Consider the following 27,892-nt stretch of genomic DNA (forward strand, 5'->3'; position numbering starts at 1 on the left):
TAAAATTTCTAAAAATGATTTCCTTTCCTGTACTTTTCCCCCAGTTTGCCCCAGTGATAACATCTTACATTACCACAGTACATTGTCAAATCCTAGAAAATGATCACAGAACGAAATTCTTAACTCAGATATAGGCCTTAGTTGGATTTCATCAGATTTTACATGCAATTTGTGTGTGTGTGTAGTTCTATGAAATATTATCATATGTGTGGAAATGTGTTTTTTAATGTTCTACACCTGATTTTGAAGTTTTTGACAAAGTGTTAGAAAATACCCTCTTTAATACCACTCTCCAGGTTCTTGGCCTCTGACATTTACATATGAATAAAATGAAGGGCCTATTATTTTATTTCTTTTTTCTTCTGCCTAGATGTTTCTTGTAGCCTTTCCTTTTTATACCAAAGATGCTTTTAAAATTTTACTTCATCAGTATTGACAAGTCATATACTTACTAGGTCTTAATTGTTTTATTTTAAAACCGGTGCGTTATATTATTCTTTCTTTCTGTTGGTCATTTGTCAACTTAACAACCCTACATATCCTTTCTGATAGTAAAATATTTCTACAAAACCGTTAACAGAGTTCTAAAGTTTGTTCCTTTGCCTATCCTGCCCTACTAATTAGAAATTTATTTCTGGTCAGTAATTTATCCATAATTTTAGAATTGGGGAGGAGATTAGCTAAATTGTTTAAAGTTCTTTATTCATCCTGTTAAAAATCAAACTTCTGACTTTTTAGATATTCTGCTAATCATATTATTTTACTAAAAGCCCACCTTATTAGTTTTTATAAATTGTGAGACAAATTTGTCTTATTTACAGACTTTGTGAAACAAAATGTTAAAGTTAAAATCTTATAGTTTAATCTCTGCAGCTGTGCTATATATATTTATATATGTATTCTATGTGAGATTTATATACACCACACATACATATACACATACATACTTAGATGTTATTGATGTTTAAGGTGATAACAACAACAGGATGCTGGATTAATATGCAGGCCTATGTGTGACAACGGAAGAAAAACCAAGGTCTATGTGAACACACTTGATACATTTCTTACAGGTTCTGAGTTCTGTCCGCACAGAATGGGATCCACTGGATGTTCGCTTTGGCACCAAACAGCCTTATCAGGTGTTGACAGTGGAGCGCTCCATCAGTGTAGACAAAGAGCCCATGGCTGACAGCTGCATCTATGAATATGTTCGGAATAAAATCCATTGTGTATCAGTCACCAGAATACCACTAAGATCAAAGGCCATTAGCTGCTGCAGGAATGTTACTGAAGACAAACTGATTCTGGGCTGTGAAGATTCTTCACTAATTCTTTATGAAACTCACCGTAGAGTGACTCTCTTAGCCCAGGCTGAACTTTTGCCTTCATTAATATGCTGCCACCCAACTGGCTCCATTCTGCTAGTTGGCAGCAACCAAGGGGAGCTGCAAATTTTTGATATGGCTCTGTCCCCTATTAACATCCAGCTTTTGGCTGAAGACCGCTCACCCAGGGAGACTCTGCAATTCAATAAATTCTTTGATCTTTCCAGCGGTCTTGTTCAAATGCAGTGGATAGCTCCTCAGGTTGTTTCTCAGAAGCCTGACAGTGGGGACATCTATGATCTCCTCTTCCTCAGGTTTGACAGAGGACCTTTGGGTGTACTTCTCTTTAAACTTGGTAAGTCAAGGAAATTGGTGAGTAAGTAAATTAAAGTGTTTATGATGGTGACATCATAATTAAGATAATAAAACTATTGTCGGAATGTAGATTTTCTGTTTGTCATCCCCTAAATATGCTTGCCTTTCAAACATTTCATATAGTTTCCTTAAGAAAGCTTTGTGGATGATTTTTTAAATGTCAAGGAAGATTAGATATTGAAGAATTTGGAAATTACACTAATTATCCTTTGTGATGAATAAAAAGCCTGAACTTTTCACATTTGAGACTTTCCAAAGTAAACCGTCTACTAAAAAAACTCCTTAAGAAATTTTAAAAGTATTTTTATATCCATTAATAAAATTCTGTATTGTAAGAATATAATACTTTTTTAATTAAAATTATTTTAGGGGCCAGCCCAGTGGCACAGTGGTTAAGTTCACGCATTCTGCTTTGGTGGCTCAGGGTTCGCTGGTTTGGATCCTGGGTGCGGACCTATGCACACTGCTTGTCAAGCCATGCTGTGGCAGACGTCTCGCGTACAATAGAGGAAGATGGGCACAGATGTTAGCTCACGGCCCGTCTTTGTCAGCAAAAAGAGGAGGATTGGTGGCAGATGTTAGCTCAGGGCTAATCTTCCTCAAAAAAAAAAAATAAAATAGAATAATTTTAGATTATAGGTGTCCATTGCTTCCCAGATTGGAATAGTGTAAAACAAGTATTTTAAAAGAAGGGAAAGCAAATGTTTAGTTAGAATTTGCTAAAGATATATGTATAACTTCTTTTGTTTCCCTTTTAGATAAAAATTTTCAAAAGCGTTTATCAATAGTATGAAAAATATATATTAATGTAGCCCATTTCAAAAAGGAAACTTTAAAACAAAATTTTATTATGATTTATTTTTTTGTAGTTTTTCATTACTAGCTGTGCCCTGAAATATATAGTATTCTTTAAGTAGTTTTGTACAATTTAACATTCTTGAGAAAACCTCACTTACATTTAAAAAAACAGATTTTAGTTAATGCACATTACTGCTACTTGAAAACATAGAAAAATAAATACATTTTTAAAACTTCTTACAGGAAGTTTTGGCTCTGTGGTACAAAGTTAAGTTTTTAAAGACGTAGTGTTTGTTAAATAACTGTCGGTTTACTTAATTTTTTTATGGATCTACTTGCCTCTGAAATGGAACACATGAAATAAATCCAGTGAAAATGACTTGATTAACCTGAAAGATATGATGGATATAACGCAAGGGTTATTTTCTTTCTCCATCATAAAAATGCAACTAAGTCTATTCATAATGTTAATATTGTCCAAGAAAAAAAGTTTGGAATCTCATTTGTTATGAGATAATCTAGTTCTACTTTGCCGGACTACATGTTTAACAGTTGTATGTCTCCATACGCAACACTCATTAAAGTGGATGTTAGATGTTTTGCATATCTGTTAAAACACACACGCACACACACACACATCCTCCCTATAAATTACCTGCTTACCTGTCAAACAGAAGGCTGTCTGCCCACGTATACCTAGCTTTTCTTCAGCCTTCCCTTGTGGGCCTATTCACAACAGCTTTGCAAAAAGCACAGCTTTCTCTTCCTATCTCTAGCACATTTGCCTTCTTACTAAAGTAAACAGGCTCTCAGTGTAGGGATTTATAGGGCTTCCTGCTAATTGCCAGCTTGTAAACTTAATTGGACTGTCTCCCTGGGCACTGTTCCTAAATCAATTAGGCAATGAGTTGGCTGTCACCTCTTTTTCCCAAGAAGGTCTCTTGGAAGAGAATTATCCAATAGAAGTCAAGCTTTCAAATGAAAAGGTGATAACTTCTGCAACTGACATTTATCATTTAAATTTTATTTTTAATATGACTCAAGTTTTATAGGATAGGGAAATTTTACAGTCTTACAGGCTCTTTAAAAGATCTAAATAGGAAGTTTCCCAGAATTTCTTAAATGTATTATAAGATTAATGTTTATTATAGGTTATTTATTTTTCTTAGGAAGAGTATATTCCTTGAAACAGTAGATTCCAACTAACAGATCTTTGTTTTTTGTTTTTTTTTTTTTAAAGAAAACCCTGTTTAAAGAACAGATTTTTCTTAGGATCTGCTACTAAATACATCCAAAAATTTTAATATACTTCTTGAATTAACACAGTGCTGATTCTGGGCATCCATGTGGAATTTTCATGTATAATTCAAGTTACTGCATATATAAACAGGTAGTTGCATGTGCAGTTTCCTCACTAGGGAGCATTTATGAGGATTTTTTTCATATGCTTGTTATGCAAGTCTGGAAAATTTGACATGAAAGGTGTAGCTTATAATTTAAGAAGCTGAGATAGATCATAGTTTAAAATAGAGTGCTGTCATATGTAAACGTGGCAGTGGCTGGTGCCAATATGCTAAGAGTTTTGGAGTCTGATTCTTAGAATAGGTCAGTTAGTGTAATGTTGAAGGAAAACTCTGCTCCAAGGCTAGAACTTCTGTTCTAAATTCTTATAATCATCGCACAAATGGATTGGGGATTAAAAGGCCATCACCGCTGTTATTAGAAGAATGGCAAGAACATGTCTTCCTCAGGAGGGAGCTAGCATTGTCATCTTCCCACATGGAAGCCAAGAGGTACTGTTTTATATAAGGCAGTATATAATCAGAATTTCTTTACCTGATGGTCATTAGCCCATATTTCCACATATAGGGACTGAGATTAATTTTAAAAAGAGGAGTCCCTAATTATACTACTGAGATATTAAAGCTTTTCCATTCTTATCAGTACCTTTTCCAACCTTCACTGCTGTCTTTAAACTCACATTATCAGCTCCCTGCACCCTCATCAGAGAATCTCACCTTTAAATTGGCACTTCATTAAGTTTATCTTCTCCTCACCACCCATCTACCCACCCACCCACCTGACCAACTAACCACTTATCCACATGGACATAAATCTTTCCTTCTCAATTCAATGGAAAAGGAGCCCTTCCTCTTGTCCAAGACTAGTTCCACCACTAGTTCCACTCTGGACCCCACAACATTCCCTTTGACGCCTTTACTTTGTTGTCACTCCCCTCGTGAATCTTGCTACATCAGCAGATAATAGGCTCAAGCCACATCGTAAAACAAACAAACAGCCCTCCTTAAAATTGTTTTCCCTCTGTTATTTATCAAATATTCACCCTCGTTTCATAGTCAAATTCATTGAAATAGTGAGCATGACTTTCTTTGTTCTTCACTTCCCATTCACTCCTCAGAGCACCATGTTCTGGCTCATGTCTTCAGTGTTCTCCTGGAACTGCTCTTGGAAAGGTCACCAGTGACTTCCTACTTGATATATATATTTCTCTTATGTTACTTGATGACTTTTCAGCATTTGATAGTTGCTGACCACTTCTACCATCATAGATCTCTCATTGCTCTTGCCTTCTATGACCCCAGATGCAACTTTTCATCACTTTTTTAATGTTCTTCTGCTTACTCATGAAAATGTTGAGGCTCTCTAAGACTCCATATTTACCCCTCCTACCATTTTACACAGATTGAGTTTATTTTATTTTATTTTTTTCTCCTCAAAGCCCCAGTACGTAGTTGTATATCCTAATTATATGTCATTCTAGCTCTTCCATGTGGGATGCCACCACAGCATGGCTTGATGAGCGGTGTGTAGGTCCCGGCCCAGGATGCGAACTGGAGCACCCTGGGCCAGCAAAGCAGAGCACACGAACTTAAACCACTCGGCCACAGGGCCTGTGCCAGATTGAGTTTATTTTTAATTTCACTATCCCATCTCTGACTTCAGCACCCCACCACTCCTGACTCACATCCACCTGGCTTACTGGATATCTCCCCTTGGATGTTCACAGATGCCTCAGACTCATTATGTACAGACATGAAGTCATTGTCTTTCTTCCCAAACCTGCTTCTCTTGTGTTTTCCATTTTGGTGGATGGTGCAGTTATTCAGATGGAATCCCAAGTCAGAAGTCATCTTAGAATCCTCCCTGACCCCTGTTGCCATATTCAATCAGTGACCAAATCCCATCAATTCTGCCTTCTAAATACTGTAAAACACCTCAATTTATTCAGCCTTGCTGTCATTACCTTAATCTAGACCCTCCCTATTTTACCATGATCAAGTAATGGGCCTCTGTCTGTAATCTTCTGCCTTCCAATCTTCCCATCCCACCCCCCAGTTATTCCCCTGAACTGCCACCAGAGTAATCTAACAATGCAGAATTGATCATGGATTCTCCAGCCGGAAGTCCTTCAGTGGTTAATAAGCCCTTGTCTGCTTCTCAGGCTTCAACTCCCCAGCTGTGGTGCATTAGTGTAGCTCCTCAATTGTGGCATGTGCTCTCACACTACCTCCTTCCCATGGTGGTGTTGATAGTATTCCATCTACCTGGAGTGCCCCCACAATGCTCTCACAGAGCCTACAAAGTTAGGAAAAGATTCAATGTTCAAGTGATAATATTATACTAGAAATGATTAAAGCTAACTTCTTCTCTCTCATAGGACTTTGAAAATCACAGGCAACATGTTTGTGTGCATGTGTGACTGTCATTCTGTCTAAAAACCAAGTAGTATGATTTTTTTCCTAGAACTTCTGTAAGGAGTATGTTTTCTTCAAAAGATTTATTTTGAACGAGTTATTTAAATATTATACATTACCCAGGTGGTAACTGGTGGTAATTTATTGCTGGAAAGAAGTATCAGATACTCTATTAGATGCCTAGTCATCTTAAAATTGGATCTCATATCATTTGAAATGGACTGCTATTCCTGACAGCATTCTGCTTTCTTCAAACTAGAGTGATGATAGATTTTTAAATCAAATTTATTGAGGTATAATTTATATAAAATAAAATACACCCATTTTAAATGTACAGTTCAATGAATTTTGACACCTTTATATCCTCATGATTGCCACCGCAATCAAGATATAGACATTTCTATCGCCCTTCAAAATTCTCTCAAGCTCTTTTGCTCCCTCAAAGCTAAAGAGCATTGATCTGCTTTCTATCATTACAGATTGGATTTGCTTTTTCTAGAATTTCATAGAAATGGACTCATAAAATAGGTACTCTTTTTGTGTCTTGCTGCTTTCACTCAGCATTAATCTGTGAGAATCTTCCATATTGGTGTGTATATCTGTAAATTTTCCTTTATATTACTGAGTAGTATTCCATTATATAGATAAACCACAACTTGAATATCTTTTTGCATGTTGAGGACATTTGGGATGTTTCTAGATTTAAGCTAAAATCACTAAAAATGCTATGTACTTTCATGTACAAGTCTTTGTATGGACATATATTTTAATTTCTATTGGGAAAAACCTAGGAGTAGAATGGCTGAGCCATATGCTAAGTGTAGGTTTAATTTAAGAAGAAACTGACTATTTTGGAGTTCCAGTTGCTCCACATTCTCACTAATACTTGGTATTAATGGTCTTTTTAATTTTAACCATTCCAGTGGGTGTCTAGTGTGTTAATTTGCATTTCCCTGATGTCTATTGGAGTTGAGCATCTTTTAATGTGTGTATTTGTCATATATCTTCTCTGATGAAGTATATCAAGTCTTTTGTCCAAGTTTAATTGGATTGTTTATTTATTATTGAGTTGTAAGAGGTTTTATATATTCTGAATACAAATCCTTTGTAAGATACTAGTATTTTGAATATTTTTTTTGGTCTTTAGTTTACCTTTTCATTTTCTTAACAGTGTGTTTCGGGTAGCAGAAGTTTTAATTTTAATGAACTCCAATTCTTAAATTTCTTTATGACTTGTGCTTTTTCTGTCCTATCTAAGAAATCTTTGTCTAATCCTTTCTTCTAGCAGTTTTATGGTTTTTAGCTCTTAAAATTAGGTTTATGGTCTATTTCAAGTTATTTTTTTTTTGCATATGGTGTGAAGTATGAGTTGAAATTAATATTTTAACATGAATATTCAATTGTTCCAGCACGAGTTGTTGGAAAGAATATCCTTTCTCCATTGAGTCACCTTGACCCTGTGTGTGTGTGTCTATGAATAGACCTCTTCTCTTCCACTGATCAATATGTCTATACTTAAGTGAGTAGCACACTGTCTTAATTACTGTGATTTCATAGTAAGTGTCAAAATCAGATACTGTTAGTCTTCCAACTTTGTTTTTCTTTTTCAAAATTGTTTTGGCTATTCTAGATCCTTTGAATTTCTATATAAATTTTAAAACTGATTTGTCAGTTTCTACAAAAACACCTGATGAGATTTTGATTGGGATTATGTTGAATCTACAGATCAATTTGGGTTAGAAAGACAGTTTCACAATATTGAGTCTCCTGATCTATGAACACAGTATCTCTCCCCATTTATTCAGGTTTTCTTTAATTTCCTCTCAGTAGTATTTTATAGTTTTAAGTGTAAAGAACTTGTACATATTTTGTTCATGTTTTTGGATGCTATTGTAAATGGTATTTTTAATTATAATTCTTAATTGTTCATTGGGATTCTATAGAAATAAAATTTTAAAATATTGACCATGTCTCCTGCAACCCTGTTAAATTCATTTCTTAGTTGTAGTAACTTTCTTTGTATATTCCTTAAGGTTTTCTACATAGATGACTATGACAACTGCAATTAAAAAGTTTTACATCTTCGTATCCAACTTATATCCCTTTTATTTTTTTTCTTCCCTTACTATACTAGCTAGGACCTTCAGTACAATATTTAATAGAAGTGGCAAGAGAGAACATCCATGCTTTGTTTCTGATCTTCGGTGGAAAGCATTTAGTCTTTCATTATAGGTATGAGGTTATTAAGTTGAGGAAGTCCCCTTCTATTCCTAGTCTGCTGAGATATGTTATCTTGAGTGGACGTTGCATTTTTTCCAGTGCTTTTCTGCATCTATTGAAATGATTATATGTTTTTTCTGGTCATATGGTGAATTATATTGATTAGTTTTCAGATGTTTCAGCAACCTTGCATTTGTGGGGTAAATTTCTCTTGTTCATAATGTATTATCTTTTTAATATATTGCTGGATTTGCTAATATTTTGTTAAGCATTTTTGTTTCTGTTTATGGGAGATCTTGGTCTGTAGTTTTCTTTTTCTTTTTCTTTTCCTGTAATGTCTTTGTCATTTTTGCTATCAGTGTAATGCCAGCATCATGAAATGAGTTGGGAAGTATTCCCTCCTCTTATATTTTGAATTGTGTAGAGTTGATATGATTTCTTCTTTTAATGTTTGAGAGATTTCACCAGTGAAGGCATCTGGACATGTAGGTTGTGTGTATGTATGTGTATCTGTAAAGGTTTTTAAACTACGAAGTCAAATTTAAATCATATAGGGTCACTCAGGTTATCTGTTCCTTCTTGAAGGAGCTTTGATAGTTTGGGTCTTTCAAGGAATCCATTTCATTTAAGTTATAGTTATCTGTATAAAGTTATTCATATTATTTTTAATGTCCGTAGTTCTGTAGTGATTATTCCTCATATTGGTAAGTTATGTCTTCTGTTTTTTTCTCAAATTAGGCAAAGATTAGTCAATTTTACTTATCATTTCAAAGAACCAACTTTTGAGTTCATTAATTTTCTCTATTTTGTGTTTATTTTTGTTCTTTGGTCTATTTATTATTTTTATTATTTCCTTCCTTCTATTTACTTTGGTTCTAATTTGCTCTTCTTTCCCTAGGTTCTTAATGTGGAAGCTTGGATTGTTGATTTTAGACCTTTCTTCTTTTCTAATTGAAACATTTAAAGCTAGAAATTTCCCTCTAAGTACTGCTATAGCTACATCTCACACATTTTGATGTTATATTTTAATTTTTATTCATTCCAAATATTTTCTAATTTACATTGTGATTTCTTCTTTGATCCATAGGTTATTTAGAAGAATGTTGCTTAATTTCTAAATATTTGGAGATTTTCCAGATATCTTTCTATATTGATATCTAATCTAATTTAATTAAGGGTGAGTCAGGGGACTCACTCTGTATGATTTCAAGATACTTAAATTTATTGAGACTTGTTTTATCACCCAGAATATGTACCCTCTTGGTTGATGTTCTGTGTGCACTTAAAAAGAATGTGTATTCTGCTGTTGTTGAGTGAAGTGTTTTATAAATGTCAGTTAGGTCAAATTCATTGATAGTGTTTTTCAAGTATTTTCTATTTTTACTGATGTTCTAGTTACATGTTCTCTCAACAGCAAGAGAGAAGTGCTGAAATCTCCAACAGTAATTGTAGATTTGACTTTTTTTCCTTTTAGTTCTGTCAGTTTTGGCTTTATTATTTCAGAGCTCTATTATTAGGTATGTTTAAGATTGTTATCTTCAGGAATTTTCAACTCTTTATTATAAAGGGATAGAATTCTAGGCTAATTCATTTTTCTCTCTCAGCATTTGAAAAATGCTGTGCTGTTGTCTTCTGGCTTGCATAATTTCAGAAGCAAAGTTTGTAATTATTCATATCTTTGTTTCTCTATATGTTATATGTCCTTTTTCTTTGGCTGCCTTTAAAGATTTTCTCTTTATGACCTTTTGCACAATTTGATTATGATTATATGTTAGTCTTCTCAACAAATCAGTTCTTTCTTTGCTAGAAGTATTGCATAGGGGATAGAGTCAACAAATGTCAGATATTTTTGTTTTCACGCAAAGTTCCCACACATTAAGATTTACTGCCAAGAAAACACCCTGATTTATGAGGACTTCCAAGTGCTTGACTGCAGCCTCATGAAGCCTTTTGAACAGTAGCATTCATTGGTTGTCCCAACACAAAAAGACTAATGATGTCTCATTGCTTAGTGTAGTCAAGGCAATTCCCCAGATTCCCTATCAAGTTGAGTCCTGTTAGATATAGCACAAGTTCTCATTTTGATGTGACTTGAAGTTAGTATGAAGAATTTCAGCATCTTTCTCATGAACTAATATATCTTTTAAAATCCAGAAACCTATAACTATTCCAGTTAAATGATGATGATGATGATGATAGTAATGAAAAGAAGAATTGCAGTAATATTTTATATACTATACAGCTTACAAATAATTTCACATACGTTTTCTCATTTAGCTTTGCAATTATTTGTACTGAGAAATTTTTGTAAACTCACTGAAATCAGTAAACATTGGCTGAAGAAAAAAGACTTTACAGCCAGCCATTTTTAAAAGATTAAAAAATAATAACCTGCTTAAAAGCCCTAGTACCTTATCATTTGATTACACAGAAATTGTTAGTTTCAAATGAGATAAGCAATATGTAAAAGATGATAAAATAAAACTAGAACAGAATGCCCCCCCTTGTTTTGTGCTCTTTCTCCTCTAAGATTAGAAATGGATTTCTTTTTTCATTTAAAAGGGTAAACAATGTGTTTATATTGTACCAAGATATTTTATAGCAAATACTAGTTATGAAGGGGATCAATAGCAGGATTAATGCTGATCATTTCTTTAACAGAAGAGAATAATCTCTAAATGCCAATTTAAAATAAATTGATATGTGGTATCTATGAAGAAACTATCAATTGAGAGTACTCATTAATAAGAACAGACTTAGAAGCATTTATATAGACACATCATTTTTGTCATGGATACTTGTACCCCCCACTCCCCACCCAAGTACATAGGGCTGAGTGCAACCTAAAGCTAATAAAGCTGGTCAATAAGAATTGTATTCGCATCAAAACCCTGTCTTTAAAGGTATACAACAGAGACCTACATGACTGATGAAAGATGTAGGGTTAGCTATTGTGGTCTACCTAAAAATTCTTCTCATTTTTATTCACTTTTAGTCTAAGCAGTTTGATTATGTGGAGTCTAAATTAGTTAATATGTGACTGAATGATAAGCATAAGCTAGACAGAGTTGGTAGGTGGTATTTAAAATGAAGATTTAACCACAAAGCAATATTACTCTAGGTCCCCCAAATCCCACATTTCTAGCATAATGTAAGAAATGATTACTGGTTTTTTCCTTTATGGAAAAGTTAATTGTTTGTGCTATACTACTTTTTATTTTTAAAAGATTCACTTGGTTTTACATTTTTTGTGACAGGTATCTTCACGCGAGGACAGCTAGGCCTGGTAGACATCATCTTCCAGTACATTCACTGTGATGAGATCTGTGAGGCGATAAACATCCTGAGCAGTATGAACTGGGACACCCTGGGCCACCAGTGCTTTATCAGCATGAGTGCCATTGTAAACCATCTTCTTAGACAAAAGCTCACTCCAGAGAGAGAAGGTCAGACTTGAACTATAATTCATAAATGGGTTTTGTATATATATAAAGTACATTTGATTGAGTCAGTTATTTTTTGAGGATGTTTTTGAGTTATGTTTAATTAGAGATTAAAAGACAAAAATGTTAATGCCCTATTTAAAACTGACAAGATCAGATATCAAATAATTACGCCCATACGGTACTTACTGTATAGTATTTGTCAACATAAAGAACAAATTTTCTGTATATACCTATGGTGGAACTCACAATGCAGTCATTGTACCTTTTGGTCTAAGTTCTTGTGTGGAATATGCTCAGATTTCAAACTTTGATCAAGAATTTCATGTAGTCTCTAGGGTCTGGTAGACAAAGGGCCCCAAAGATCTTTATTCCTCCTTCACTTTAGATATCAATAAATTTTTCTCTCACACCTCAATCCTTTGTCCAGACAATTGTCCTTCCCACAATTGTGTGTATGAGAATTGCAGCCCAGGCTATTCCTTCTTGTTTTCATTCTAACTTGTGGTTCTGATACCTCTCCTTTCTGCCTGCTTGAATTTTCCTACCTTCCCTCAGTTCGTAATTTTGCCCATATGATCTCAGATGTTTATTGTTAAAGAGAGATAAGATGCTGTTAAAAAAAAAAAAAGTGCCACATGCAATAATGAAATTAATTTTTCTATTTGCCAGTTATCCAGTATATGTTGTTTTTATTATGAGTTATTTATTCACTTAATGTAAATTGCACCTAAACATTCTTCTATTTGCATCTTTATTTCAAATCTTTGCAATAAGCACTGACATTAATGGTGGGATATCATGGACAATGAGAAACTGTCCCTAGGTAATTTACAAGGTAGGGAAAACAGGAAATACGTCAAAAGATCTTTACTCGAGAGCTTTTTTTTCCCTACTATTTTCTTTGCTTGATTTTAGATTTTCTTATTCCACTTTATGTTTCCCAAAGTAAACAGATTGTTTCGATAGAATTCTGTACATAGCCTTTATTTTAGTAATTTTAGAGAAGAATAATCAGTAAGAACATGTTCCTTCAGGAAGTTTGCATCATGGGACTTGGCCCAACTCATAGGAGGCCCACAGTAATGTTTATGTAATGTTAATTGAATGTCCTTTTTAAGCTAGTTCAACCTATCTATGGAGATTCCAGTACTTCTACAATGAGAAAATGCCTAGCACAATGCTTGGCCCACAATATGTACTTGATGAATATTAGTTAAAAATAAAAAGAAGAGTCTAACTTCAAAATTTTAGGGTACTAGGTATTACTGTAATATTTCTGCCTGCAGTTATCTCAAGTAATTATTTCCTAGTATTGGTACATTCTCAAGATTGGGTACATAGTAGAAAAAAAAAAAAGAAGCAGAGTCCTTAAAGGAAGCCTGTTATAGTACACACAATCTATACAAAAGACCCTAAATTTAGAGTTGAAGAAACATGGAGAAGAGAAGATATTGACTCTCAGGACACTGAGAAATTGCTAGCATCTTAGTGAATTTGTATTGTAAGATTTCTGTGTTGTAAGACAGATTATTAGGAAATTCACAAATGGGCATTATCAGATTCTTGCCTTAATAAAGGATATTTCAAGGAACTGTAGGGGCGAGATAGGGAAATAAAAAGCTTGTACTAGGGGCCAGCCCGGTGGTGTAGTGGTTAAGTTCATATGCTCTGCATCGGCAGTGGCCCAGGGTTGGTGAGTTCAGATCTTGGGCGTGGACCTGCATGCCACTCATCAAGCCATGCTGTGGTCGCATCCCACATATAAAATAGAGGAAGATTGGCACAGATGTTAGCTCAGGCACAATCTTCCTTAAGCACAAAGAGGGTGATTGGCAACGGATGTTAGGTCAGGGACAATCTTCTTCACTCACACACACACACACACACACACACACACAAAAGCTTATATGATACTAGGCTATTAGAATAAAATGCTTGCATGATGCTGGGATATCAGAATATGTAAATTTTAAGTAGGTATATGCATTTTTCCCCCAAGTACCTGCAAAACGCATTTCTAAAATATTCAGAATTTTCCTCTATTGAGATTTATTCTCTCTGAATCTAACAAATTTGACATGGTAATTTGTTTTCCTTTTATTAGTGGAACCCAGTGAGCTCTTTGTAGCTGTGTTGTGGTTATCTTTGAGATCTTCATTTCTGCCTTAAACATCAAGCTGGGCTATCTAATGAATCTATAACTGTGCTGGGAGTTAACCAGTATTCCATGTAGCCTCTCGAACATTTCAGATGTGCGAAACATGCTGTCAAGAAAACAAGCGACGGCAAGAGAATCTGGCTTGTTTTCACAATTCATTGCTGTATTCAATTTTAATCTAAATTGACTGCTGCTTTGAAAGGAAATACCCCTAAAGTTCACCTTACTTTACTGTCTAGATTTGAGATGAAAAAAAAGAAATTGCTAACAGCTTAGCCAAGTCCATAGCAATTACTCTGATGAGGTATTTAATACTTTCAAACCCAAATAAGCCTAAAACGAAAGAGTTTTGCTAAATAAGGAATTGTTTATTTGACCCAGTGCTAGTAGCATAAAAATCAGTGGAGTCTTACTGTGAACTGTTGTGTTCTCATACATACTCATACTCTTGCCATTATGGGAATTATATAATTTCCAGGTATTTCTGGGAGGAAACACAACCCCATAGGCGTGTCTTGGTAAAATTGTGAAGTAGGCAATATGTGCCTTTTTCTCCCAATCTCTGTCCCTCTGGTTTATCAAAACCTGCTCTCTGATCCTTCTTTCCTACGAAGGTGTCAGTTGACAGAGAGCAGATTAGCATGTCACCCCTCCCAGGGGTGTCAGCTTTCACACTTGGACAAAACCAACAATCTTATTGTTTACGACAGGATTTAGGGAAGTTATAGGAACTTTCACCATTTCTTTAAAATTTTAATAGAGCAAGATATTACTCCAATAAGGCTATTCTAATTTATATTATTTTTTGAACATTTCTAATACTGATTTCAATTCCCCAATGCGGAAAGGTTAGTTTTCTCCTTTCAGCTAAAGAGTGTAAATGTTGAGTACACTGTGAGTTGATTTTACTGGAAATACTAGTTCAAACTGTGTTACTTTGATGAGTCACTGTTTTAATTACCCATTTGTGGTGAGAGGTTGGTTCATTATGGATTTTTTCAGCTTTGACAGCTTTTTGTTGCTTAGAGTCATTGTCAGCTTTGCCTCAAGTGAAAGTTTATACACAGGTTTGTTTTTGTACCAGCTGTCATATTTTAATTTCATCCTTCCTGCAAAAAGCTCACATTTCATCCAAGTTTGCAAAACCTGCCTGACTGCAAACATGAGTATTCTGTTGTAACTGAAGGAATTTCACTTGTTTTAGTGCTGCTGTGTTTGAATTCCACAGCACAGCTTGAGGCAAGCCTTGGAACCTTCTATGCTCCAACAAGACCACTCCTGGATTCAACTATATTGGAATATAGAGACCAAATCAGCAAATATGCAAGAAGATTCTTCCACCACTTGCTCAGGTGAATGATATCTTTGGATTGATTAGTGTCAGATTAATTACCTATTTAAAGAGCCATCTTCTCTAATTAGAGTATTTCATAGTATGGCTATCTGTTTTCTAATAGTCTATTCCCTAAGAGGAAAACAAATCTTCTCTTCATATACTTGATTTACTTTGTTCTTGTTTTCCTTTTAAGGACTATATTTGAATATTGTTTAGGGCTTTTACAATATCAGTACACTTTAATATAACTTCCCCTTTAATATGAAAACAAAAAATATCAGCTATGTAAAGTCAATTTAAAAATATTAATTGTGCTTTTAGTACTAGAGAAATGTTTTAGTTTTAATTGAAGCTAAAAATATGAATGTGCTATAAAGCTCTGAGATGGTCACTGGTTTGTTTTACTTTCAGAATTACTGTAGAAAGATTTGTCTGTTGTCCTCTCATATAATGTGGCAAGTTGCTAGCTTCACTCTTCCTCATTTTTTCTGCCTTAAATGGGTATAATACATTCCTTTAACCTTAGGGAGTATATGAAAAATTGGATAATAATGTCAAGAAATTACTCTGAGAAAAATACTGTTGAAGTTAAGGACATAGCATATTCCATATATATAAAGGTCAAAAGCCGATGGATGGACAGAGATGGATAGATAGATGATAGATAGTTTAGGGATACATATAAATGTGTCAATACTGTAAATAAAAGCAAGGTAGTGATTAGCACAAAATGTAGGATAGTGTGGAGTGGGGTGAGAGAAATATGATAGGAATAGACACATGAGAGTCTCAAAGGTACTAGGAATGTTCCATTTCTTAAGATGAGTGGGTGTCCATTAAAACTTATTATTCTTTTAGCTGAATGTATACATTTTGTATACTCTTTTTATATGATATATTTTATAACAGAAAGTAATAGAATTTTCAACTCCATGTACCAAAAGGAAGTATTACATTGAGTTGAATTTAGAGTTTTACTTACAATCCAACTGTTATAGTTCTTTTTAACTCTTTCAAGCAATTTCATGTATAGTCTCTGCTTTTTTCCCAGAACAACCCTGTTAAGGGGGTATTATCATTTGACAAATGAGTAAACTATAAAGTGGCACTTCACTCTCTACACAACAGTGAAGCCTTTGGAAAACAGTCTTTTTAGAACCTGAGAACAATGTTAATATATTGCATGAGTTATGATCTGTAATTGAATCCTGCCTTTTTACCTGAGTGACTTTAGCATATTCCAAGATACTTTTCACCCTGAATGAGGCAGTCTTCTACATATGAACATCTGCAAAAAATACTGGGGCTGATGTCACATTTATTTGAACTTAGGCCTTTTTCTTTGCTGTCAGTATTATTTTGTTTTCTCTCTTTCTGGGGAATATTAATGAATTCACCTCCTGCCTGACTTGCTCAAAAATGATTAATGTGAATGAAACAGATGTTTTGGAGGCACAGTCTTAGTGGCCTCACTGTGTCTCTGGCCTCTCTGACTTTCTGCAGTGATTTAGTTGTGCATAAGCATCACATTTCATAATGCTGCTGGCCCTAAGATGCTTGTATCCCACTAATATTCACACATTCTACTAATGTGTAATATTTTTGTTCATTGATTTTCCTCAAATGCAGTATTCTAATTATTTTTGGATGTACTTTGGGATGAGATGACTATTGATGAGATGACTGTTATTGTTACTATTATTATTATTAGGCTTGTGCTTTTTTGTGTGGTTACATCTGGAACATTTTCCTTTGAGGTATACTAGATTTTCCCATGTTTCCTTTTTTGCATGCTTTGCTACTTTTTCAATTATAATTAGTGTTTATGAGTTGTTTTGATAAGTGGCTATACATGGCATTATGAAAAGAGAAAAGTAAGTTTAGAAGAAATTAAATGAGATAGTTTAAGTTGGAACCATTGTTTTGTTTAGTCTGCTGCCAAGAAGCTTTCCTGCTTAAGGGAAGAGAAACAGGCCAAATACTTTTTTGTATTTATGAAGTGCTAGAATTGCATTACCCCAGATACTCAGGCTAGCCAGTATTTTAGCATTCTAAAAAAAATGTTATTAGATAATGGAATAAGTCCTAAACAGTAAAGACCATCATAGGAAATTTTAAATTAAAGATAAAGAAAAGGAGTGCCATCAGAATAGGGGTGTACCTAAGATCACTCACTGTTAGAGCTAAGGACTCAGATTGCCTGAGTCCAGATTGGATTATTTTGATAGAGAAGAATAAAATATTACATTGATTTTAATTTCTTACAGCATATAAAGGGTGAGGTCATAGTATAAATTTCTGATAATAGACAAGTATACTGTGTGGGTTATTAAAATAAATTCTTTTGTATACAATTTTGTTTTAATCTTGACAATAGAGGAAGTCCACAGACATCTTTTTGTTTCTTGGCCTTTTTTATTTTCAGCAAGTATGAAAAATTATCCTGACAGTGTCCCTCCAAATCCAAATGAATCTAAACTTAAAACATACTTCTCATGTCCTGTCCTGACACCTTTTTGTATGTGTTCAAAGTGATCAATTTTCATAAAGAAATGCTCCCTATAAATGTAAATCATTGCTCCTAATATTAAAGATAGAAAGCAGTAGATGTATAATCTTGATATGGTAGCTAAATATAGTGTTTATCATAATAAAATTTTTAAAAAGATGATACAGTCTAATTCATAAAATCATTAAGCTGGAAGACACCACCTAGAAGGTGTCTAGAAAAAGATTTAGTATGTTTTCCTTTACTCTCACACTCACAATACTTCTGACACCAGCTATGTGGGGTTTTTTTCCCCCACACTGACCAATTCTCTGACACCAGCTGGGTGTTCTACAATTCAATTCAGTTCTAAGACTACCCAGAGTTAGCACCTACCCCACATGTTAAGGGCTCAGTTCCACAAGACCTCCCCTCATTCAGATGCCATTCACAAGAAATAAGTTCCCAGGTTATTCACAACTTCTGTTTCACTTGGCTACAAATTGGAGGTTCCCACTACTCCCTCCTCAGTTTCGATAATTTGCTAGAGCAGCTCACAGAACCCAGGAAAACAGTTTACTTACTATTTCCAATATTTTTAAAGGATATAAATGAACAGACAACGAAGAGATGCGTAGGGCAAGTTATGTGGGAAAGGACTCCAAGCTTCCTTGTCCTCTCCAGGCATACCACCCTCCCAGCACCTCCAGGTGTTCACCAGTCCAGAAGCTCTCTGAACCTCTCCTTCTGGGTATTTATGGAATCTTCATTACATAGGCACAATTGATTAAATTACTGGCCATTGGTGATTAATTCAACCTCGAGCACCCATGCCCCTCCCCCTCCCTGGAGGTCTAGGGTGAGCCAAAACCCTCTAATCATGTGGTTGGTTTCCCTGACAACCAGCCCCATCTTCAAGGGCTTTGGGAAAGTTACCTCATTAATATAAATTCAGGTGTAGTTTAAAGGGGCTTCTTATGAATAACAAAAGACTTTCCTTTTGCCTTCTTGGCTTTTAGCACCTAGGAAATTTCAAGGGTTTTAGGAGCTCTGTGCCAGAAGTGGGGCAAAGACCAAAGAAATACTTCTTATTGTAAATCACAACATCACAGAAGGCAAATGTAACTTTGCTTAAATTAAGGTTAGAAGGTGATTGTTCACCTCTCTGCCTCCATGAAATTGAACAGTCCTCCAGAACTACCAAATGGGGAAATATTAACAAGAGCTTTTCATTATAAACAAATAGAAACTATAATAGGAACCCCTAGATATTGATGAAATAAAAGGGCAAATATTTCAAATGAATGTGCCACAGATGAAGCTTATTTTACTAACATGGAAATATATTTATAAAGGATTAATAATTTGTTTTACTTGTTTATTTCCCCTCTTAACTGTAAGACTATTGTTTTCTGACTCAAATGGTATTATGTGATTGTGGCACAGAGACTCATGCTTTTTAAGTGCTTATAAAATAGTAAGCAATATGTTGAGCAAGGGAGCTTTATTGCCTAGAAATAAAAATATTATATTTATGAAATATTTGTGGAAAAGTGTATTGATGTCTGGATTTTCCTTTCAGTATAACAAAATGTAAGATGAATTTGATGCAGGGTCGGTGAGCCGAGGAGTCGAAAGAAAGATTTCTTGGACTCTCGAGATCTGGCAGTAGTGCTCTTTTATTTAGAGAATCGTGTGGAATAGCATGGGGACAGGACCCATGGGCAGTCAGAGCTGCTGCTGGCATGGGGAGCTGCTGCTACAAACATGGGTGGAGAGTAAGGCTAAATTTAAGGCAAAGGTATGTGAGTTATCTCTTTACAAGGCAAAGGAAAGAATATGTAAAAAGAGTTGTTAAAATGGTGTCAGTGCCAGTAGGGTTCTGGTTATTGGGTGGTCCTATAACTTTTAGATAAGAATCAAACCGGATTGAGTAAATGACAGAAGTTACCGCTTAAATATTACCTTCACCCAAAGACAAAGGAGGATGTTGGGGGGGGAGGGTCAGTTACATGAGGTGGCCAGGCAGTAAACAACTTAAGTTCTTGCCTTTGGCATTGATTAAGAGTTTCTAGAGATAAGGTCATCCCCCTTCTTCCTGGCCAGAGAGGGTGGCATCTTTACAGATGGAGGTTTCCCTTACAAATGTAAATGTTTCCCAACAAAGGGCAAGCAAACTCCACTCCTCAGAGTTGCTTTTATTAAAGGTAACCAGCCCCCTTCTCATCTACAGTTTTAAAAGTAACCAGCCTAAAATAATCCTCATCAAATTGATGTATAGAAAGGGAGATTGATAGATATGTGACAAAACAATATTGTAAAAAGATGATGGAATCTTTCAACTTTCCTGGTTGTTTGAAAATTTTTATAATAAGACGTTGGGGGAAAATATATATTATGCTGGAGTTAATATTTACATGTAGAATTCAGAAAAAAAGGGTAGTCTTTTGGAAGTGGCTCTTATAGAAAATATATTTGATAGGCAAAAAGAAATTATTTTGTGACTAATTGTCACAAAAAATTGTTAACAAATTCAATTTCTAAATGGCTTTTTCAGTTATACTTTTCACTAATGGAGCATACACAGTAAATAAAACATTTATATGAAATAAATTCAAAGAATAGTAATACTACAATAGTTACCTAAAAATATTTAGGGAACAAGACAGAATGATCTGCAGAGAAAAACTTCCTAGTCAGATCATCTGAAAATGCTGGATAATATATTTAAAATACTTGTTTAAAGCATGGTCGAGCTGGCAAGAAACTAAGGGAAACACTCAGAGGTTGAAATGACAAGGATACTTGATTCCACAAGAGTAAGCAAACTCAAAGTTTGCCTTAAGGCCATCTGCTGGCACCTGGCAATGAAGTGCTTGGTTTACAAAGGCTGTGTACTCAGAGCATCAGGAAACAAAGCCTAGGGCTCAAGCAGAGTGGGCGATTGGATCAGAGATCCCCACATGAATCTAGGACCCTTGAAGGACAGCGTCTTCCCTGAGAGAACTAGAAAGAAGGAAGGGATAAGATGCAAGAAGGAATGGTGGGCATAAAATAATGTTAAACTTGTGGGAACCCTAAACAAAAATTGATCTTATAAACACTAATGTCTAATTCAAGGGGTTAAAAATTAAGATAAAACCCTGGACAGTAATAACATATAAATCAGAAGAAGAGTGAAGAAGTTAAAGCATTCTAAGGTCCTTGTACTTTTCAGGAGGAATATAGAGATAATTATTAATACTAGATTTTATTAAGTAAAATATACACACCAGAATTTCTAGGGTAATCACTAAAAGAATAGAGAGTATATAATTTTCAGACAAACAGAGTGAAAATGTTGGATGAGGAAAAAGATTCAACCAAATTTGCCAAAAGAAGGCAAGAATGAGGGGGTGGGTGCAGCATGCAGAAGGGAAGAAACAGAGAAAAAAAGATGGAAAACAGAAAACGCACAATGAGATAGTAGAATGAACTTTTAAAAATCAGTAGTCATTGTCAATGTAAGTGGGCTAAATTTTTTATTTGCAATGTTGAAACAGATTTTTTTCAAAGTTTTTACAAGACACCTAAAACAGAGAGAGTTTAAAAGAGAATGAAAAAAGATAGGTAAATACCTAAAGAGAGCTAGTAATGTTATACAAATAGTCTTTAAAGCAAAATCATTAGTAGAGATTACTAGAGATCAATATTGACAGAAAAAGCAATTCACCAGGAATATATAACAATTCCAAATGCGTATAACATAGCTTGAGTACACATAAAATAAAATTGACAAATTCACTGTCTTGGAGATTTTAATTTCCCTCATGTGGTAATTAATAGATTAAGTCAATAAAATATCAGGAAGGAAATATAAGATTTGAACAATATAATTAAAAGCCTCGTTTAATGAACATGTATAGAGTACTGTACACAACAACTGGAGACTGTACGTTTTTCATGAATAAACAAAAACATTTTAAAAAATTGACCATATTTTAGGACATAAAGTTCCTGAAAATTTCAAAGGGTCATTTGTATTTCCTCAACAATTAATTACTGAGTGCCACATGCCAGGCACTATTGTTAGATCTAGGAATATAGCATGAACAAAGCAGACATACACACACAAATCCTCATAAGTTAAATCATCATAAATCATCATAAGCATCATAAGTTTAAATTATAGTGAAGGAAACAATATGTAAATAAGTAGGCAAAATATATGTAGTGTTAGGTATACAAAACAGGGCCAGGAGCCCGGGAGTATTGAGTGGTAGGTAGAGTGAGTGGACTGCAGTTTTAAATAAGATTGTCAGGAAAGGCCTCACTAAGAAGGTGAAATATGGGGCCAGCCCAGTGTCACAGAAGTTAAGTTCGCACATTCTGCTTTGGCAGCCTGGTGTTCGCCAGTTCAAATCCCAGGTGTGGACCTACGCACTGCTTATCAAGCCATGCTGTGGCAGGCGTCCCACGTATGAAATAGAGGAAGATGGGCATGGATGTCAGCCCAGGGCCAATCTTCCTCAGGAAAAAGAGGAGGATTGGCAGCAGATGTTAGTTCAGGGCTAATCTTCCTCAAAAAGAAAAAGAAAGTGAAATATGAGTTAAATTCTAGCAGTTTGGCTGGAGCAGTGAATGAAAGGCAGGATAATGAGAGAACGGGTCAGAGGGATAGCAAGTGGCTCTGTACTATAGGACTTTGTTGGCTCTTGTAAGGAATTGAGATTTTTCTTTTGAATAATAGGAGAAGTCAATATATGATTTGGAACCAACTAGTGACTGGATCACTGAGATCCTGTATTGAGAATAGATGTTTGAAGGTTAAGGCCAAGGAGACCAGTTTGGAGCCTCTTGCAATAACTGAGTGAGAAATGGTGGCCATTTAGAGCAGATTGGTAGCAAAAGGGATAAGGATAGAGTGGTTGGATTTTGGACATATTAAAAGTTTTGCTGACAGAATTTCCTGACAGACTGGATGAAGAATATGTTAGAAAGAGAAGTCAAGGATGGCTTCAAGTGTTTGGACCTGAGCAACTGGAAAAATAGAGTTGCGATTGACAAGATTCTTGGCTGCTGACATTTGTTAACACTTTTATCAAGTCTAGGAGAAATTCTGCTCTGTTAGATATTCTGCCCTGTTGAGGTCTGAAAAGAAACATGAAGAGAAAACACGATCAACAATTTATAAGGCAGATTTTATTACATCTGCAGATCTCATAGCTCAAAGAAAGACCTTGACATATAATATATGAACATTAATAAGTGTCAGAATGTCTACCTTTATGTGAAATATATTTGTTTCCTTTGTTTAATAAAGTGTGGACATAACCTTACTTAACAATTCTTCACCCTTTCATTACATGTTTAAACTTAACTCAGAAAACTAGGAACAGATGATGTAACCTCATTTGTAACTATAATAAGTACTCTCATCCATCTCTCTCCTTGAAGAGGATACAAGATAAGTACTGTTCAGTTCCTATTTTTTTAATTCTCTCCTTTTCCCAGTTTTTCCTCACTGAGAACCATGTTCAAATAATAAAATATTCAGCTTGCTGTAGATTATGATCCTTATTACTTATCTCATTACATTTTATAGAAAGAGAAGATACTTGAGTTTTGTCAATACGTGGAGAACTAAAGAGCAAGTTTCTAAATTTTAGGGAGGTAACAAATAATAGCTTTCCTCATAAAGTTAACATGTAGGCCTCAGCAGTGCTGACATTAGTTTGGTGGGATCTTTAATGAGCATTCTGATCACATGTGGTTATTCCTGTGCGAGGATACGTATTCGTCTTTTAGTTCATAAGTTTTATAAATAAATGTTGTTTAAACCTAAAGCCCTCCCATTAATTCACCTTTTCCTGATCCACAGGACTGTACATTGTCGTTATAGTTTTTAGAACACTAAGCTACATTTTTTCCAAAAGAAAAATAGCTTTCTGATTGTAGAAGTAATACATGATTTTTTTCGCAATATACTAAATACCACTGCCCTCTTTTCATTTCAGTAAACATAGGTCCACAGTATGTATTATAAGGATGTACCACCATAATTTATTAACCATCCTCCTATGTAAGTTTTTGTTCTATAAACAATGCTGTAATAAACATTATATTCATATTTATGATGAGATATATGATGATATATATATCACATATACACACACATACCTTTGTGCATTTATCTGATTATTTCCTCAGAATAAATTCCTATAATTAGAATTACTGAGTCAGAAGTTATTCACATTTATAAGATTCTTTCTATATATTGTTAAATGTCCCTGTGACCATTTTGTGAAATTACTCATTTCATCATACCCACAGTTGAAATAATCAATATCTTAAAGCATTGACAATTAAATAGGTGGCACCTTGCTGCTTTAATTTTATCTATTAAATTCTCTCTTATTTTAAAAATTTTTTACAATTAATAAACTTTATTTTTTAGAGCAGTTTAGAGCAGTTAGGTTCACAGCAAAATTGAGAGGAAGGTATAGAGATTTCTCATATACCCTCTGTCCCCACCTGATTAAATATTAATTTTTTTATTAATGGTGATTGCAAACATCTTCCTATATATATATGCTATTTGTATTATTATATGAATGACTATATTTAATGTGTGCTGGTTAAAGCTAAGGGCTTTATAAACATGATCACATTTAATCCTCACATCCTAATATGTAAGCATGTCTTATCCCCATTTTATTGCCAAGGATACTTAGACTAAGTAACTTGCTCAACAATTATATACAATACATGGCAGACCAGAATTCTAACTTGAGTCCTTCTGCCCTCAAAGTCCTTGATCTTCACCATCATATTAGGAACTGAACCACCATGCCTCAGGAGCTAAGGCATTCCTCTTTTCTAGAGGTATTTGATAAAAGAGGAGACATACACTGGTGTTTGTCGGGGGAGCAGTGCAGTATAGAGGGTAACAGCTGGGAATTTTGAATATGGGCACATTCTTAATATTCCTTAGCTTCAGTTTCTTGATTTGTAAATAAGGATAATCATGGTACCTATCACACTGGGATGTTGTGAGAATTAATATAATAATCCCTGTAACAAGAGCTTATGGTATGATCTGGCATGTAATAAGGGCGCAATAAATGCTATTATTGATTATGTTGTAGAGATTTAATAATCTTATGAAGGTAGACTAAATGATCTTTTAGAACAGTATTTCTCAACCCTTTTTTCATTATTGCTACCCCAGGAAAAAAAATTAAAATGAAATGAGTTTAATTTCATCCTAACAAGGTAAATACTAAAGAATAAGATTGGTCAGGTAAGGTTGAGCTTTGGAGGCCCACAAGCTGTTAGAATAGCTAAGATTTTTTTCAGTCCCTAACAACTAAATTTTTTCCCCCTTGAAGGTGATATTGGCCCCATTGAGAATGCACGTTTAGAAGGAAATGCCTCCTTTTAAAATTAAACAAAACTTGGTAGCCCAGGGTTTCACCAGTTTGGATCCTGGGCACGGACATGGCACTGCTCATCAGGCCATGCTGAGGCAGCATCCCACATGGCACAACCAGAGGCGCTCACAACTAGAATACACAATTATGTACCTGGGGGGCTTTGGGGAGAAGAAGAAGAAGAAGAAGAAGAAGAAGAAAAAAGAAGATTGGCAAAAGATGTTAGCGCAGGTGCCAATCTTTAAAAAATAAAGAATTAACTTTTAAAATTAAGCAAAACTCAAAACCATCAAACCAGTAGGAGAGTCATCCTAGGTTTGAGGGAGGAAATAGGCCTAAGTTAGATTTCCTCATACTTTTAAGGTTCTTTTCAACCCTGAGATTTTATAATCCTATGTTTCTTGGCTCCTTTGAGTAGAAAAAATCTGTTTCCTAAGGTAAACTTTTCTTACTTAATGGGTTCTATATTTTCCAAGTTCTAAGTGAACAATTATAAGTTGTAAAGAATGGCACATATAGTGTGGATTCAAATAACATTTACAACAATGTTTATCTGACACATTTAATACAGTCATGTGCCACATAATGACATTTTGGTCAATGACAGACTGCATGTACAACAGTGGTCCCATAAGATTAGTACCATATAGCCAAGGTGTGTAGTAGGTTATAACATCCAGGTTTGTGTTAGTTTACTCTATGATGTTCACACAGCTATGAAATTGCCTTACAATGCATTTCTCAAAACATATCCCTGTCATTAAGTGACACATGACTGTATTCATAATTATGTAGCCAGATTGTTGCATGTATCCATTTCTTTTTATTACTGAGTAGTATTCCATAGTATAGATCTACCACAGTTTGTTTTACCATTCATCTATTGAAGGACATCTCAGTTGTTTCCAGTTTTCAGATAGTAGAAATAATGCTGCTATAAACATTCATCTACAGGTTTTTATGTGAACATAAGTTTTCATTTCTCTGAGATAAAGGCCCAGGAGTGCAATTGCTTGGTTGTATGGTAGTTGTAGGTTTAGTCTTTTTAGAAAATTCCAAACTATTTTCCAGAGTGGCTATATTTTATGTTTCCACTAGCAATATATGAATGATCCAGTTTCTCCACATTTTGCCAGCATTTGGTGTTGCTACTCTTTTGTATTTTAGCCATTCTGAGAGGTAGATAGTGATATCTCATTGTGGTTTTAATTTTATTGCCCTAATGGATTAATGATATTGAATATCTTTCCATACAATTATTTGTCACTAGTAGATACTCTCTGATGAAATGTCTAATATGTTTTGCCCATTTTCTAATTTTTTAAAAAGTTTTGAAAGTTCTTTACATATTTTGATTCTTGCCCTTTGTCCAATGTGTGGTTTGCAAATATTTTCTCCTAGTCTGTATCTTGTCTTTCCATCCTCTTAACAAAGTGTTTGGCAGAATAAAAAATTTTAATTGTGATGAAATTCAATAGATCAATTTTTCCTTTTATAGTGTCAAGTCCATCTTTGCCTATCCCTATATACCAAAGACTTACTCTTATGTTTTTCTTCTAAAAGTTGTATAGTTTTATATTTTACATATAAGACTGTCATCCATTTTGAGTCAGTTTTTGCATAACTGTGAGATTTGAGTTGAGGTATCCTGCCTCTCCCCCTGTCCCCCCCTCCCCCGGCCAATATCCAGTTGTTCCAGTACCATTTGTTGAAAAAGTTATCTTTTGGCGCCAGCCCGGTGGTGCAGTGGTTAAGTTCACATGTTCTGCTTCAGTGGCCCGGGCTTCACTAGCCTGGATCCCGGCTGCGGACACGGCACTGCTTGGCAAGCCATGCTGTGGTAGATGTCCCACATATAAAAAGTGGAGGAAGATGGGCATGGATGTTAGCTCAGGGCTAATCTTCCTCAGAAAAAAAAAAGTTATCTTTCATCCATTGCATTCCTTTGCACCTTTGTTAAAAGTAAATTGGGCATAAATTATGTGGGTCTATTTCTGGTTTCTCCATGTTCTTCCATTGATCTATGTATCTATCCATCTGTCAATACCACACAGTCTTGATTACTGTAACTATTATGAGTCTTGAAATCAGGTAGACTGATTCCTCTCATTTTCTTCTTCAAAATAGTTTTGCTATTCTAATTCCTTTGTCTTTCCATATAAATTTTAGAACAATCTTGTCTATATCTACAAGACTATTTTGATAGGAATTGTACTCAATTTGTTTATATCAATTTGGGCAGAATTGACATCTTTATTATGTTGATTTTCCGATCCATGTTCATTTTTTTTTTACCAGCATTTTGTAGCTTATGGCATACAAATCCTATACGAGTTTTGTTAGATTTACATCTAAGTATCTCCTCTTTTTGACTGATTGTAAGTGGTATTGTATTTTTAATTTCAGTGTTCACATATTCATTGTTATTATATACAAATACAATTGATATTTGTATATTGATTTATCCTGTAGTCTTGCTGAATTCAATGATTAATTTTAGGAGATTCTTTTGCAGATTTCTTGGAATTTTTTACATAGACCATCATGTCATCTGCAAATATGGACAGTTTTCTTTTATCCTTTTTGAATATATACCTTTTAGTTCCTTTTCTTCTCTT

General features: G+C 34.7%; 1 protein-coding gene across 1 annotated transcript in view; it reads left to right on the plus strand.

The window, feature by feature from the left end:
• The window catches only part of WDPCP (WD repeat containing planar cell polarity effector), a 369,564-nt gene that overhangs the window by 140,759 nt on the left and 200,913 nt on the right, over positions 1-27,892 (plus strand). Inside the window, exons 11-13 of the mRNA XM_046661836.1 lie at positions 1,071-1,680; positions 11,692-11,880; positions 15,267-15,390. Coding sequence (XP_046517792.1) covers positions 1,071-1,680; positions 11,692-11,880; positions 15,267-15,390 — 923 coding nt within the window. The remainder of the gene's footprint in view (positions 1-1,070; positions 1,681-11,691; positions 11,881-15,266; positions 15,391-27,892) is intronic.

This window comes from Equus quagga, chromosome 5 (assembly GCF_021613505.1).
Source record: "Equus quagga isolate Etosha38 chromosome 5, UCLA_HA_Equagga_1.0, whole genome shotgun sequence".
NCBI classification, from domain to species: domain Eukaryota; kingdom Metazoa; phylum Chordata; class Mammalia; order Perissodactyla; family Equidae; genus Equus; species Equus quagga.